Source organism: Pogoniulus pusillus, chromosome 22 (genome assembly GCF_015220805.1).
Source record: "Pogoniulus pusillus isolate bPogPus1 chromosome 22, bPogPus1.pri, whole genome shotgun sequence".
Taxonomy (NCBI): Eukaryota; Metazoa; Chordata; class Aves; order Piciformes; family Lybiidae; genus Pogoniulus; species Pogoniulus pusillus.
Genome location: NC_087285.1, coordinates 9,950,187 through 9,965,338, shown reverse-complemented (window position 1 = coordinate 9,965,338; position 15,152 = coordinate 9,950,187). Strand labels below are relative to the sequence as shown.

The 15,152-nt window shown below is 45.3% G+C and overlaps 2 protein-coding genes across 9 annotated transcripts in view; one reads left to right on the top strand and one right to left on the bottom strand.

The window, feature by feature from the left end:
• Positions 1-14,523, top strand: part of AFF4 (ALF transcription elongation factor 4) — a 67,073-nt gene extending 52,550 nt beyond the window's left edge. For 2 of the 7 annotated variants that reach the window (XM_064161656.1, XM_064161654.1), the window contains 3 exons: positions 1,649-1,869; positions 9,951-10,029; positions 10,165-10,417. In XM_064161656.1, the coding sequence (XP_064017726.1) occupies positions 1,649-1,869; positions 9,951-10,029; positions 10,165-10,213 (349 nt within the window). In that variant the 3' untranslated portion in view covers positions 10,214-10,417. Of the gene's footprint in view, positions 1-1,648; positions 1,870-2,801; positions 4,623-9,950; positions 10,030-10,164; positions 10,418-12,303 lie in introns of those variants that run through there. The other 5 variants (XM_064161657.1, XM_064161655.1, XR_010306382.1 and 2 more) reach the window with 4 other exon arrangements.
• Positions 10,418-14,130, bottom strand: LEAP2 (liver enriched antimicrobial peptide 2). Of its 2 annotated transcripts, XM_064161662.1 has the most exons (4): positions 14,056-14,130; positions 13,093-13,220; positions 12,395-12,534; positions 10,418-10,701 (listed from the first exon to the last, which is right to left on the bottom strand). In XM_064161662.1, the coding sequence occupies exons 2-4, from the start codon at positions 13,192-13,194 to the stop codon at positions 10,665-10,667; spliced, it is 279 nt and encodes a 92-aa protein (XP_064017732.1). In that variant the 5' UTR covers positions 13,195-13,220; positions 14,056-14,130; the 3' UTR covers positions 10,418-10,664. The 2 variants fall into 2 exon arrangements, with proteins under 2 accessions (XP_064017732.1, XP_064017731.1); XM_064161661.1 differs by lacking the exon at positions 14,056-14,130 and having other exon boundaries at positions 13,093-13,273.
• Positions 14,524-15,152: the final 629 nt, after the last annotated feature.

Here is a 15,152-nt window from a genome sequence, read left to right as displayed (position 1 = left end):
AAAAGCAGTGAGAGCAACAGGATAAGGGAGGGGATTCTGCCCCTCTGCTCTGCTGAGACCTCCTGGAGCACTGTGTCCAGGCCTGGTGGCCCCCAGCATAAGAAGGACATGGAGCTGCTGAAGCAGGTCTAGAGGAGGCCATGAAGATGATCAGAGGACTTGAGAACCTCCCCTGTGGGGACAGACTGAGAGAGTTAGGGCTGTTCAGCTGGGAGAAGAGAAGGCTCCAGGGAGACTTTCCAATACCTGAAGGGAACTACAGGAGAGCTTTTTAGAAGGGCTTGCAGTGATGGGAGGAGGGGCAGTGGCTTTGAGCTGGAAAAGGGGAGATTTATATTGGAGATTAGGAAGAAATTCTTCACAGTGGAACAGATTGCCTAGGGAGGTGTTCAAGGCCAGGTCGCATGAGGCCTTGAGCAACCTGGTCTCGTGGGAGGTGTCCCTGCCCATGTCAGGGGCATTAAAACTAGATGATCTTGAAGGTCCTTTCCAGCCCATTCCATGATTTGGTTGTGTAATTGTTCTGATAAAAAGGTTTGGAAGGCTGCTGCTTGCCAGAGTGCTCTGCAGAGGGTTCCTCACGGCTCCTTCCTGCAAACTTGACTTTTCTCAGGGAGTTTTGGTAGTTTATTTAATACCTTTTCCCCTCACAAATCCCTTTATTTCCCCTTTATTAAAGGCTGTAAGTACTCTCAGGCTTGTCTCTTCCATAGTATAGCTTATTTACTGTTTTAAAACTGAAGAATGGCCCTTTGCTAGGTATTCTGAGTTTCAGGAGGGCATTTCAGATGGGCATCAATGTTACCTTAAAGGGGAGTATCCTGCCAGAATAATTCCCATGGAGCTGGGATGTTTTCCTTGCTGTTCTGAAGATCCATTTAGTTAAACAACAAATTCAAGCTTTTACTGAATTAGAATCACAGAATGCAGTGTGCTGGATGGGGGGAGACCTCCAAAGGTCATCTAGTCCAGACTTCTGCACTGGTCAGGTTGCTCAGAGCCCCATCAAGCCTGACTTTCAACATCTCCAGATATGAGGCTGCCTGCCACCATCTCCCTGGGCAACCAGTGTTCCACCAGCCTCATGATAAAGAACCTGTGCCTAACCTCCAGTTTAAATCTACTCTGCTCTAGTTTAAGACCATTGCCCCTTTGCCCCTTGTCCTATTGCCACATCCCTTTGTAAACAATCCCTTCCCAGCTTTCCTGTAGACCCCCTTCAGGTAATGAAAGGCCACAAGAATGTCTCCACAGAACCTTTTCTGAGCAACCCAAGATCTCAGCCTGTCTTCATAGGAGAGGAACTTAAGCCCTTTGATATTTATGTGGCCCTCCTCTGGACCCTCTTCATCAGGTTCACATCCTTCCTGTGCTGAGGACCACAGAGCTGGACACATTTAGGAGGTGAAAAGGTTTGGGGATTGGGTTTTTGATGTGGAGCTAAAACTTAAAGAGTTGTAGCATCCTCATTTCGTTTGCTATAGGGCAAGTCTTGACTTTTTGAGTCAGTGGGAACGTTCCAACATCCCATAGTCTTGGATCTGGCAGGAGAGGAGTTAGAGGGCATCTTGGAGGAAGGTGTAGGTCACGTGTGTGCAGATAAATAGATGTGCCTTTAACAGTGTGCTCTCTGTCTCTGGGCAAGCAGCAAGCCTGTCGGGATGCCGTCTCCAGTCTCTCCAAAGCTGTCTCCAGGGAATTCAGGAAATTACTCTTCTGGGGCAGCCAACCCTTCAGGGAGTGGGTCTTCAGTGACGATCCCCCAGAGGATCCATCAGATGGCAGCCAGCTACGTCCAAGTTACGTCCAACTTCCTCTATGCCACTGAAATTTGGGACCAAGCCGAACAGCTGTCTAAAGAACAGAAAGGTAATGCTTTGAAACCAGAGCAGGGTGGGCTTAGGTTGGACATTAGGAGGAAGCTCTTTGTAATGAGGGTGGTGAAATACTGGAACAAGTTGCCCCTTCAGAGGCTTTGAATTTTAGAGTTGCAGCTGGTGTTGCACTGGATGCTGAGGCAGGTCCTCTCAAAAGTAAATGGGAAGAGGAATACAGATGGTTGGAACCTGAATTGAAGTGATACCCCTCTGCTGTGAGGCTGGGCTGAGAGACTTGGGGGTGTTCAGCCTGGAGAAGAGAAGGCTCCAGGGAGACCTTCTGGTGACCTTTCGGTACTCAAAGGGGATGATCAGAAAGCTAGGGACAGACCTTTGAGCAGAGTCTGTTGTGACAGGATGGCAGGTTATGGTTTGAACCAAGAGGGAGATTTGTCTGGAGAAAATGGAGAGATGATACTGAGGATGGTGAGAGCCTGGTGCAGGTTGCCCAGAGAAGTGCTAGCTGCTGTATCTCTGGCACCATTGCAGGTCAGATTGTTTGGTGCTCTATGCAACCTGCTCTAGTTGCAGCTGTCCCTGCTGAGTGTGTGGGGGGGTTGGACTGGATGACCTTGAGAGGTCTTTTTCCACCCAAACCTGTCTGGGATTCTGCGTTAACATCTTGCATGACTTCATGCAAAACTGCACCTTGTAACTCGATGCCATCGTTCCAAACCAGTGTGTGACTGTTCTGTGACTGATAGAATACAACACTGTGAACACCTCCAGGGAGGAGACATTCAGAACCTCCCTGGGCAGCCTGTTCTAGTGTCTCCCCACCCTCACTGTAAGGAATTTCTTCCTCATCTCCCTTCTGTATGATACTTAGTCTAGACATAATCACTCCTCTGTGAAATCAGGATCGCTAGCTGGGAGGTGATGTTTCCCTGGCAGCTTTAACTGGTGTTTCTGTTGTTGTTTTAGAGTTCTTTGCTGAACTGGACAAAGTGATGGGCCCTCTGATTTTTAACTCCAGCATCATGACGGAGCTGGTGCGTTACACCCGGCAGGGCTTGCACTGGCTGCGCCTGGATGCCAAGTGACAACTTGGAGCTGAAGGAATGGACAACCCAAGGCGTTTTTTTTTCTCGCTGCCTCTGATTTTTCTCTCCACAACACTGTGTCATGTCAATAAGGAAGACTGCCATAACACATTGCTTAGTTGACACTAAGAACAAGGAATGCTTTCCCCCATGTCTCCCATCCTCATATTTTGTGTTTTGTGTTTTTAAACCCCCCCTTCCCGAATCAGCTGGTCAAAGGACTTCTTCAGTATTCCCACGTTAAGTTATTTAAGTATTTTAAAATTTGCTACATTGAAAAGTGTAGTTGTGTTGATCTATCCTGGATAGATCATTGGAATTCCAGTCATAGTACAGAAATAGTCAGTTTAAAGCCTATTTATTTTTAATTCCTTTTTTTTTTTTTTTTAATTTTTGAGAAGCCCAATTTGGGGCAATTTTTTAACTGTTTCCTCCCTCAAATTTACCCTTTTTTGAGTACTTAGTGGAAATTAAACCTAGACACTTTATTTAAGTACGTTGTGAGCTTTGTTACTCTGTAATGTCTTGTGGTGGTAGAGCCTGTAAGAGGAACTAGGATTGCTAGGTTCTAACATAGGAACACCATAATTTCCATGCCTAATGCCTAGGAGTCAACTAATAAATGACAACTACAGATTTATTATTGCAGAATTTGTACTAAATAGAGAAAAAAAAATCCAGATATTCTTCTACGTATTAAGATACTTCATTTAAATGAATTATAAAGAAATTTATATGGAAAAAAAAATATTTAGCTGGACCTGATCTGGATTCTTTTCCAGGTGGTTTCCAACCATGGATTTAACACTATAACAATCACAAAACATTACAGTGCTTTGCAGTTCAGGTGATGTCGAAGTCAAGGTGTAGGAATGAACTTTGGTCCGGTGGGTGCGATGCATACAGGAAAGGTTTCTGAAAAGGACAATCTTGTGCTTTTTGAGGTTTTTTCCTTCTTTTTTTTATTTTCCCCTTTTCCTTGGCATTTCTTCATTTGAAACACTTTTTGTTTCCCTGCTTTGCCTTTGACACTTAGACACCCACCTTGGTGGGTTCATTTCAAACACCTTTTGGTTTCTGTGCTTGTCATTCTTTGACCCTTAGAAACCCAACTTGGTGATTCAGAAACCAACACCAATTCAGTTCCTCCCACAACTCTTCATCTGCATCTTTCCCACTGACCGAGAAACCAGGAATTTGAAATAGGAATCAAGGTCCTTTTATTATGATTTTTTGTTTCCTTTTAGCATCTGGTATGTAATGGACACTACAGGATGACAGTGCAAGAGCCATCGTGGGGTGGGAGCACGCCTGCTTTGCCAGGGAAAAATGGACTGTTTGGCTGCTGAATGGATTGCTAACTTGTGTTTGCCAAGTCTTGATGAAGGTCCCTTTCAATGTTTGATGGAGCAGAGGGAGCAGCTCGCTGCAACTCGAAGCAGTTGGGGTGGAGTTGCAGTTGAGTCCTCTCCAAGTGTAAAACCAAAGTACCTTTCCACGCGAGGTGCTTGTCCGAGTCAAAAGGTTTAAACCGCTACTGCTTTCAGTATTGCTTAGTGCCCCTAACATGTCTGGTGTGCCTTATGCCTTACTTTTAGATGAAGATTTTATGAACTGTTTACAAGATGTTTTACAGCAGGACCAGGTATACTGTATGCAGTGGTCTTCTGCAGTACTTTGGTAAAATTCCATTTCCTTTTGTTGTTGTTGTTTTTTCCTTTGACACAAGTCCTCGTGTCCGTCACACAAACTGACTTCTTGCGCTGGGCTCCTTTCGAAGAGTCAAAGCTCCGAACCCTTTGAAGCGAGATCGTGGAATGCTGCTTTGTTCGTTTGTTTGTTTTATTTTCCTCTCCCATTTTTATTCTCTTCCCCAGATATGAACATGCATGTTCAGGAAAAATTGATTGCACTAAAGTTGTGGGTTGTTTTGTTTTTTTTTTCTTTCTCGTGTGTGTGTGTGTTTAGCTGTAGTTAAAGTGCCAAACTCAACGGCAACCTCGATCGAAGGAATAGAATTCTACGCCACTTAGTACTGCAGGATGTCCTTTGGGCTTTAAGAGTTTAGAAGTTTTGCAAAAGTAGTAAAACCTACTCCAAGGTAGCTGCATCTTCGTAGAGCTTCCTTTGCGTTCCAGCGTGTTTTGTACTTCCAGAAAAGCTTTGCTACGTACGAGTCGATGAGACGTGGCCAGCAGACCTCTGACTTCTTTTCTTTCCACGATAGCTGAATTTCTCCAGGTCTGTTGGAGCATCCTTTTTATTGAATCACTGTGCAAAAGGTCACCTTTCTGTTCATGTTTGCTGTTGGAGACAGAACTCTGTACCCTCAAACTCCCCCTCTTGGTTCATGGGACACTGTCAACTATTTTTTCCTTTAATACTCTGAAGTGCCTAGCACACTTTTGACGCTATATAAAAAATAACCTTCCTAGGTGTTGTGGTCATGGTTTGCGTAGCACTGCACTGGCCAGCATGGCTGCTCTTTGGCTTGCTCCTTCCTGCACAGTCACCGTTCCTGGTGGCAGGAATGGGCTCAGCTCTGGGAATTATTTTTGTTTTTTTCTTAACTAGAGTCCCACAAAACTCTTCTTTCGTGTCACAAGCCCCTTTTTGATCTCAAGAAGCCCCATTTTTTTTGTTGTCGTCACCCAAGGCCCTGGTTTTTGGTGTCACCCAAAGCCCCGTTTCTGGTGTCACCCCAAACTGGTTCTCCTAAAGATGTGTCTTTTATCCCTAAAACCAGACCTTAAACCATTGTCACAAAGCCCATTTTTGGTGTCACAAACTCCCTTTTTGGTGTCACATCAAACTGGTTCTCGTAAAGTTGTATCTTTTATCCCTAAACCAGGATCTTAAACCATTTGTCTTCAAATGACCAGGAGACTTTTTACATCGTGTCAAAATGTGGATTGGAACTGGTTGAAAGTGTCCCACCCAAAGCAGTGTCCATGGTAGTGAGGTCCCTTCCAGAGTGCTGTCCCAGGTCTGCTGTCTGTCCAGGAGCTGTGCAGTGCTTTGTTCATTCAGAAGAAATGCCTTATGCACCTGTGGCTATTCCAAACCGATTGAACCTTCCCCATTCCCAAAGCATATCTCAGTTTGGGATTTTCCGTTGTTCCCCAGAGAGAGGTTCCGTGCTTGGTCAGGTTTCAGAGCTCAAAGTGCAAGGAAATAACAGGCTGTTAGAGTACAAGGGAAGGGTCTCAGTCTGTTCCTCCGTAACCCCCACACCACAGCTGTGGGAATGGGTGGCACATGAGTGCTGGCACCCATCGCACAGCGAGTAACCCCCAGGGAATCCCCAGCTCCTGGCTTCCTGAGCGATTCCTGAGATGATTGTGTCTGAAATACATATCAGCACCGTCCTTTCAGTGCCCTCACTGAACACTGACCCAGTTGGTGAATCTTGAAAATGGCTTAATCAGACTAGGCTTGCTCAGATATCAAAACTTTGCATTTGCTGACAGATTGCAGGTTCCCTCCTTAGGTGATGATAAGGTGCAACCCTTTTGTAATTCTAACCAAACCTTCAGGACACCAGAGTCAAACAGCCCAAGACTTTTTCTTTTGATTTGAAACTATTAGCCATAAAGCAGAGCAGATGGATTGGCTCTTTTTGGCTTCTGATGGCAGTATGCAATTTGTATTGTACGTGTCTTTTAATATATATGTATATATCTATATGAACTCTGTCTGTCCAAAGTCTATGTTCTACTTGTTTTTAGATGATGGTGCAACTGACTATATTGATATATTATTTATTGAGTGCTGAATTGCCACCTTCTTGGTGAGAAATCTTGCATATTATACAGGAGTGCAATGTATATTCCTTTAGATTGCTGAGGCTTGATTGCTGTGAGAACACACACACAAAAATAATAATAATAGTGCCCTGAAATTGTATTTATGACTGGCCCCAACATCCAGAGAGTCAGGACTTTAGGGGAGTAATGTAAGCACTTGCCTGGGGCAAGTAAAAAAAAAAGCCTTAGGCAGATAAATTTAGGTAGCTTGCCAAAGTGGCAGACTGCTGGAGAGAGAGAAACTACCTTTGCTGTATTTAACGTGTCATTTCCTGAGCAGATCTTTGCTGTCACTGCAGTGTTTCTGTTATTAAGGCAGATACAGAAAGGGCCTGAGCAAGTCAAGTTTGAATTACCCATTGGGGAGTAATCGACTTCCACATTCTTCCAGTTGGGACAAAGAGTTTGGTCAGGGTTTCAATTCTTCCATCTGCTGAATGGGCGTTAGGGAAAACCCCTCTGTTTCTAGGCACCGAAGTTAGTGCTTAGACATCTGTCAGGAGCAGCCAAAGCTTTTGCTGGCCAACTCAGACTAATCCAGACCTACTTCAGGAGACGAATATCCCAAGTGGGAAGGTTACGTTAAGTGGAACAATCAGGGAATGGCGAGGTGTGTGTCCAGCTCTGGTCTGGGTTTTGAGGAATTGGTCTCTGCCGCTGTGATGCTGTTTGAAAACAGAGCAGGGAGAGGAGGGCCAGTGCTGGGGTTAGTGAGTTCTTCCTTCTGTGAGCTCTGGGCAGCCTTGCAGCGCTCTGCCAACACTCGGCTGACTTCCAGGGGGATGCAGGGAGCAGTTCGAAGTGGCTTTGGAGTCAGTGAATTCTTCCCTCTGTGTGAGCTCTGGGCAGCCTTGCGGCTCTGTGCCAACACTCAGCTGAGTTCCAGGGAGCAGTTTGAAGTGGTGCAGCATAGGGTTTCTGGAGGCAGTTTTCGTGTAGATGCTTCAGCTGTTTTAAGTTCACCCGGCACCGAAAGGGTAGCATGTCCGTTGCGGGCGTAACCTCCAGGCGCGGCGGTGGAGCAGCTGCCCCAGGGGCATTGGGGCGCAGTGTTCCCTGTCTTCAGTTTTTATATGCAACGCTGCCGGTTGAGGTAGTTGGGGTGCAGAGTCCTTCTGCAGCGTTGGGTTTCAGCTGCGCTGGCGTTTTGACACCTGCAAACTCAACTCTTTTAAGGACCAGGCATGACTTTTGCAAGCACAGTTCCTGACATTTGTATCTGGTCCCCCTCCTTTGAAATTGTTTTAAGAAATTTTGTATATGGAGGATAAAGTGCTTATATATTTATTAAAAAACAAAACAAAACCCAGAAAAAAAAAAAGAATCCTTTATCTTATTTGAAATTATTATTTGGTGAAGAAAGGGTTAGAAGTTTTTTTGTTGGTTTTTTTGTTTGCTTGGGGTTTTTTTTTTTGGGGGGGGGTAGGGTTTTGGGGTGGAATGGGGGAGGGAAGGTCACTTTTAACCTGTTACTTCTAAATGAAGCCCTTGATGAAACCATCCAGACAAAGGTACTGTTAGTAACTAATGAGATGTCTCTCGTTTTATGCTTTGTACACAACAAATCTGTGGGGTTTTGGTTGGCTGTTCGTTTTCATTTACATTTTGTTTGTTTCTATGGGAATATTTAGGCCTCTGTCTTCAACCAAAACTGTTAAAAAAAAGAAAAAGGATAAAAAAAGGAAAAAAGGAAAAAAAAAAACAAACAACAAAAGAAAAAAAAAAGAGAAAAAGGCAAACTGTGATTTTTATTTGTTGCAATACATTTGAAATTTCAAAAGGGTACTTTGGGGCTCAACAAAAAAAAAAACAAACCCAGGAGAAAAAAAAAGAAATAGGATTTCTAAGTCAGTATGTTGCATTTCACGTAATAAAGCTGTTAATGGTGAGCAAAAGTATTATATACTAACTAGATTTTTTTCCACATCTGTATAGTATATTCTATGTATTTTGTGGTATTGAGATTATAGAAAGTTTAGTGTCTGAAACATGCGTTTAATGTGTATTTTTAAACAAATTTATGGCAATTAAAAGAAAACTATTTGGAGAAAAGGGTATCACATTTCAATTTGTAAAGATCTTTTTAACTACTGTGTCATTAAAAATGCTTTGTACAATGCAAAACTGTAACTGGAGAAACTAAGTTTAATAAATATCAAATAGATTTTTCTGTATTAAACCGCACGCCCGCTGCGCGCCTCTCTTTGTCTGGCTGTCCTGCCTCCCCGCCTGCCTGCTTGCATTTTTAAGCAGAGGTTTTGTGGTTGGCTCTTTTCTTTTTGTTATCAGAAAAGGAAAACAGCTTTCAGTGTTGGTGAGATTGTAGAATGGCTTGGATGGGACCTCCAAAAGTCATTCAGTTCAACCTCCCTGCAGTCAGCAGGGATGTCCTCCACTAGATGAGGCTGTTCAGAGCCTTGCCCAGCCTGACCTTGAATATCTCCAGGGATGGAGTCTCAACTACCTCCCTGGGCAGCTTGTTGCAGTGTTCCAGCACCCTTATGTTACCAACTTGTTCCTGACATCCAGTCTAAATCTCCCAATTTCAAACCATTGCTCCTCATCAGTCAGGGCCTTTTCTAAGCAGTCCCTCTGCAGACTGCTTCTAGGCACCTTCAGGTACTTGAAGGCTGCTATGAGGTCTCCCTGGAGCTCTCTTTAGGCTGAAAATCTCAAAGGTGCTGGAACAGGTTGCCAAGGTTCAAGGCCAGCCTGGATGGGGTCTTGACCAGCCTGGTATAATGGGAGGACTGGAATTAGTTGATCTTTGAGGTCTTTTCTAACCCAAACTTCTATGAATCTATGGATCTGTGTCTGTGCTGGGTTACCACAGCTGCTCTCGAGAGCCCTCCCTCTCCCCACACAGATGAGGGGAATACTGACACAAAAAAAGAAAAATCAACTAGGTTGAGATAAGAGTTGAGATAAAGAGTTTTACTGGAAAGATGATCCAATGCACAATCCCCTCAGCCTGTGAGCAAAAAGCACAGAAGCCAGCAACCTCCTGACCTGCAGCCTGCCCAGCACTCCAAAATTGGAGGCAGCATCCCAAAGAGGAAGCCTCTTGTGATACAACCTGAACCTCAAGCCTCACAATACTTTGCTCCAGCCAGCACTTATGAAGTTGGCATGATGTGACTGAATATCAGCAGCAGGTTCAACTCAACCTATAACATGTCCCAGTTGTGTTGGTATCTAATCAAAAGCAGGTTTGTTTCTTTCAGCCCTCCCAGTTATGTGCAGCTGGTCACGATGGGATTTCAGTCAGTTTGTTCTCAATCAGAAGAGGCTGCAGAGACAAAGGTCAGTCTAGGGCATGCATTTAAATAAATTAGAGTAGTTAATTAAAGGGAAATACTTCCAGTTATCACTGGATCCATTTGGGGTATTGAAAATGCTATCACTATTATCAGTTTGTTTGCTCCCTCTTTCTAACAGGCCTTTATCTGGACCACTGATAAGAGCTCAGCGGTTGAGACTGAAGTGAGGTGGATGCAGGATCGGCTTTGGGCACTTGCCAGGTGGAAGGAGACATGTCTAAAGTCCAGTTTGAATCAAGCACTGCTGCTGTGTGCTCCCCAGCTGCTTTGCTGACAGGATACAAGGAGAAACCAAGCCTTGCTGAATACAAAGTTTTTTAATTCACACCTTTTAAAAAAATAAACTCTTACAAAAAAACCCAAAGCGAAGAGCAGAGGCAGAGTCCTTTTATTGAGCCTGGCCTGAGTCATCCTGAAGCGTCTGCTGCAGTGCCACAGCCTGGGTTGGGAAATGCTCTCAAGCTCTTTGGAGTCTTTTCATCAGCTCCTGTACAGAGATGTTAAGTGCACTGCTTGCTGGATTCACTGTCCTCGCTGCTGCAGGGTCAATAAATATTTCCCAAGCGGAGGGGAGCAGAGTTAGCAGTAACAGTGAGGAGTGGTCCTCAGCAGGAAGGGTTACTCCGAGGCTGTTCTGAGGAAGCAGCGGTTCTTCCTGGAAAACAAAACACCGTCAGCCACTGCCAGCTCCTCCTGCTGGCTGTCTGCAGGTCAGACACATCCTCGGGTACAGCTTGAGCAGCCTTCGCCGTATGGCAGTGCTGGCACTCAGCTCTGGTAGCCCTGCACCTTGTCGTCACCTCTGTTCAGTTCATGGAATGCCAGGTTGGAACAGACCTCAAGGATCCTCTGGTCCAACCTTTCTAGGTAACAGGAGAGTTGAAATGAGCTGGCCCAGAACCCTGTCAAGCTGAGTCTTAAAGCTGTCCCATGTAGGGGACTCCACCACTTCCCTTGGGAGACGATTCCAGCGTCCAACTGTTCCCATAGGGAAACATTTTCTGCTGGAGTCCAGTGGGGATCTAACCAGCAGTAACTTGTCCCCATCACCCCTTGTCTTTTGCATGGCACTCCTTGTACAAAAGGAGTCTCCGTCCTCCTGGTAGCCACCATTTATGTACTGGCCCATGGTGATAAGGTCTCCCTTCTCAAGGTAAATCAACTCAGTTTATGCCTTTGCTTTACGTGCCAACTCCAAAATACTGTTGCCAGGGATGTATGGTCAGGCTGCAGGTTAGAACTACAACAGAAATCCCTTTCTCTTTCTTCCTGCAGCTGCTGTTGCAATTCACAGCTATGTTAATTGTTAGAAGCAAATGATGCATTTCAAATGGATACCAAACAGCAGCCTCCTGCCATGTCCTGTTCTAGCTTTGTGTAAAAGAAAATTGGTATAGAATCCCAGACTGGTTTGGGTTGGAAGGGACCTGAAAGGTCATCTAGTTTAAAGCCCCTGCCATGGGCACAGACATCTCCTAGACCAGGTTGCTCAAGGCCCCATCTAACCTGGTTTTGAACACTTCCAGGCTTGGATCCTCCACAACTTCTCACACACACACACACACACAGTATCACCAAAGTTCTCTGGCCAGCCTGTTCCAGTGCCTCTTCCCCACTCTCATGGGGAAGAATTCCTTTGTAGTATCTGATCTAAATCCAGCTTCTCCCAGTCTGAAGCTATAACTCCTCCTGCTGTCACTCCATGCCTTTGTACAAAGTCCCTCTCTAGCTCTCCTAGAGCCCCCTTCAAATCCTGGAAGGCTGCTCTAAGGTCTCCCTGGAGCCTTCTCCAGGCTGAACAACCCCAACTCCCTCAGCCTGGCGTCACAGCAGAGGGGTTGAACTCTATTTTGCCCTGTCTCTGCTTTCTGGTGCAGTAGGTGCCTCACAACATCACCTTTCAGTCAGTCAGTAATAATTTTCATCCATTTCCATGGAACTGGCCAGTTTACTCTTGTCTAATGTTCATGAGAACCTAACAGCTGCCTTTCAAGCTGTGATTCATTTAAGGTAAGACACTGCTTTTAAGTATTACATACTTTCAAATGAACAGTACTTTAAGAAGGCTTCATTTCTGGGTCTCCAGCTGTCTAGAATGCTGTGTTCTCCTTGGAGGAGACAGGTTATTTTGGGTTGCAATGAAAGGTCTGAGGCTTGCTATCAATGGCATCTGGACTCTGCTCTGTTTGCCTTGCTTACTGATGAGTTCTAAACCTATGGCTCCATTCCCATTCCTGATGTCTTTTTTTATGCGCAGAGTAATTCCACGACTTGTTTGGATGAGAGTAAGTGGGAACCTCCTCTCCCACCCTGTAAGATCAGCCTGCCCATGGATGAAGCTTGGTTACCGGCAGAGCATTGTGATGCACTCGCTGTTGTCCCTGCAGGAGGCTCCCACGGGTCGCAGCGAGACTCCTCTCCAGAAGGGAGTCATCCTCTTCTGTCTGATGAGGTGAGGCTGTCGGTGGTGCAGGGAAGCACAGTGTGTCTGAAACAGAGGGTGATGTGGATGTCACAACAGCAGGCAGCTATAGGCACCTGCTCATTCTGCTGCTGAGGTCAATAGGCTTGGTTTAAAGTGAAGAACTTGAAATCTGTCTTATTTTCTGCTGGTAGCATGCTCTGTTAAATGCCTTTTATGCTAGGGTTGAAACTGGATGATCTTTAAGGTCCTTTCCAACCCAAGCCATTCTATGAATATGAAAAATTAACTGTATTGTCTAATCTTTTGAGGAGGGAAGGTAGCATGGCATGCTCAAGTTACCTCTTATAGAATCACAAAAGCATTTTGGTTGGAAAACAGCTTTAAGATCACTGAGCTCAATCACTGAAATGCAAACAAGAATAACCCAGTCTTCACCAGGCACTTACTCCACTCTCTTACGGTGTAGAACCCTCTAAAAGAGCTCTACTGTCTCCTAATTCTTGCCAGTTACTCTGATCCCTGCAAATCTAGCAAGGTTTATTAGTTACATTTACCAGAGGGAGCAGTGAAATGAATTAGCTGACTGACCGTTGGAATCAGCATTTGAATCATTCTCTTTACCTGGCTGAGCAGCAGTGAGCAGAGCAAAAAGACCACCACCATCCCTTTCCACCAGGGCATCTTCACAGGGGAAGCTATCACTTCAGCCACAGGACCAGCCATGGGAGGAGGAGGAGGTAGGACGAGCCCTAGATAGAACTTCCCAGGCTTCAGGGAGATTTTTATAGACTTCATTCTCTTATCATTGCATCACTCATTACAGGAACAAAGTTCATTTGGGAGCATGAGGGAATTACTAAGTTAGCAGCTGCTGAAGTGATCTGGTTCAAGGCCTGTCTCTCTAGCTAATGATTTACTCCCCTCCACTTGTACTTTGTCTGGCCAGCTTTCCTCTTGCACCAGCTGTTCCATTTGATACCCCTCAACAGATATGTTTCCAGAACTCCACAGTCCATCTGCAACCAAAAGCCAGCCCAAGGTGTCATGGTACAGACCAAAAGCCAGACACGTCATTTACCTCTTGTGGCACTCTTATCAAGCTAATTTGGAGCAGAGACTCCTGCTTTTGATGCTGGTTCCCCCTCTCGGTACATGAAAGAATCACGAGGAAGCGGCTTACCCTTCCTTTCCACACCCGTGGCACTCACAAAGCAGGCCTAACACTTTCAGATGGGTTTGGGAACGTGAAGAGGATGTTCTGCATGTTAAATCACAGCCCTCTTCTGCCAAGGGTCCTGGTATCTACTTAAAGGTCTGAATCTGATCCCTGAAGTAGAAGCAGCTGCTGAGAGGGTTTTCTGGAGCTGAGTTGCTCCATGTGGCAGGATGGCTTCCTCAGATGAGCCATCTTTGCCTCTGGGCCTTGCAGTGGAACTCAGGATCAGCCATCTGAAGGTGCCAGCAGCTCCCACTGGTATGGATGGGCAATGTGTAAAGAGGAATCTTCTTTCTTGCCGTTGTGAAATGAGATTGCAACAGCCTGGAGAAAAGGATGTTTACAGCGAGCTGTGTGTGACCTCCTACCTTCTCTGTAATCCTCTCCTTTTATGAATGCCTGCGATTTCCAGTCTGCTGGTACTTGCTCCTCCTCCTCCTCTCTGAGATTTCACACATCTGGCTCTCACATCTGTCCCTTGTCTGTCACATCTGCCAGGTACAAGAATTTTGTGGCTGCGGGGTAACAGCAAAACCCAATTTATTCCTGTCAAGCACATGTGGGAAGTTTTCAGTCACTTGGAGAAGATCCTGTACAAAACAGTAAGTCTGTTTTAATTAAACTATAAACACAAATCTGGATGTAATTGGCCATAAGTTTATGTGATTGCTTAATGTGGAGGTACAAGTGCCAGCGTGGAAGGCAAGTTACCTTGATTAAGATAATGCCCTGCTGTCAGGTTCCTGTGTACAGCACAGCCCAAACTGTTGGATATAGTGACACCAAACCTCACTGGGATTAAATAAAAACCCTTCCTGGCATCTTGGCCACGGCCACTGTTGGGAAATTTGTTCCTTTCCTGGTGTTATTACAACCTTTCCTCTGCCCTGGAGAATAAAAAATCCCTTCATCTTCCTGGATCTTATGAAGAGAAGGAAATGGGTCAGTAAATCACAGCAGATCAAATAGCTGGGCTTAAAAGTTTCTTTGCTATTTGGCTGTGAATTTCTCCATTGTTCGTCCCACGGAGCCCTTTCTGTACGTGCCTCTGAGTTCTAATTGCTGCTGTTCCCACTAGGCACCAGTGCAGAACACAGAAAGGCAAACAAGAACAGCAGTCCTGACTTCATCTGTGGAGCACAGGACGTGAAGTGACAGCTCTTTCCCCTGATAGCAGGGTCCTCTAGAAGTGAAAACAAAAAAGCCACAGCAAGACGCAGCTTGGAACAAAAAAAGACACAAAATAAGTGTTGCTCCTTTGCCTCTGCTAACATTTACCAAAGAGAGAGGCAAAATCGTGTAGAGGACTGACCTGAAACATTTCCAGATGCCTTCTGCAAGTTCTGGTCTGCCACTGGCCACAAGTGCAGCAGGAGCCAGGCTGGGCCCTGGGGGTACTCCAGGCAAGGTCAGAGGACAGCTTGGTGGGGCTGAAGGATTTGACAGCAGTAAAAGATAGCTTAGG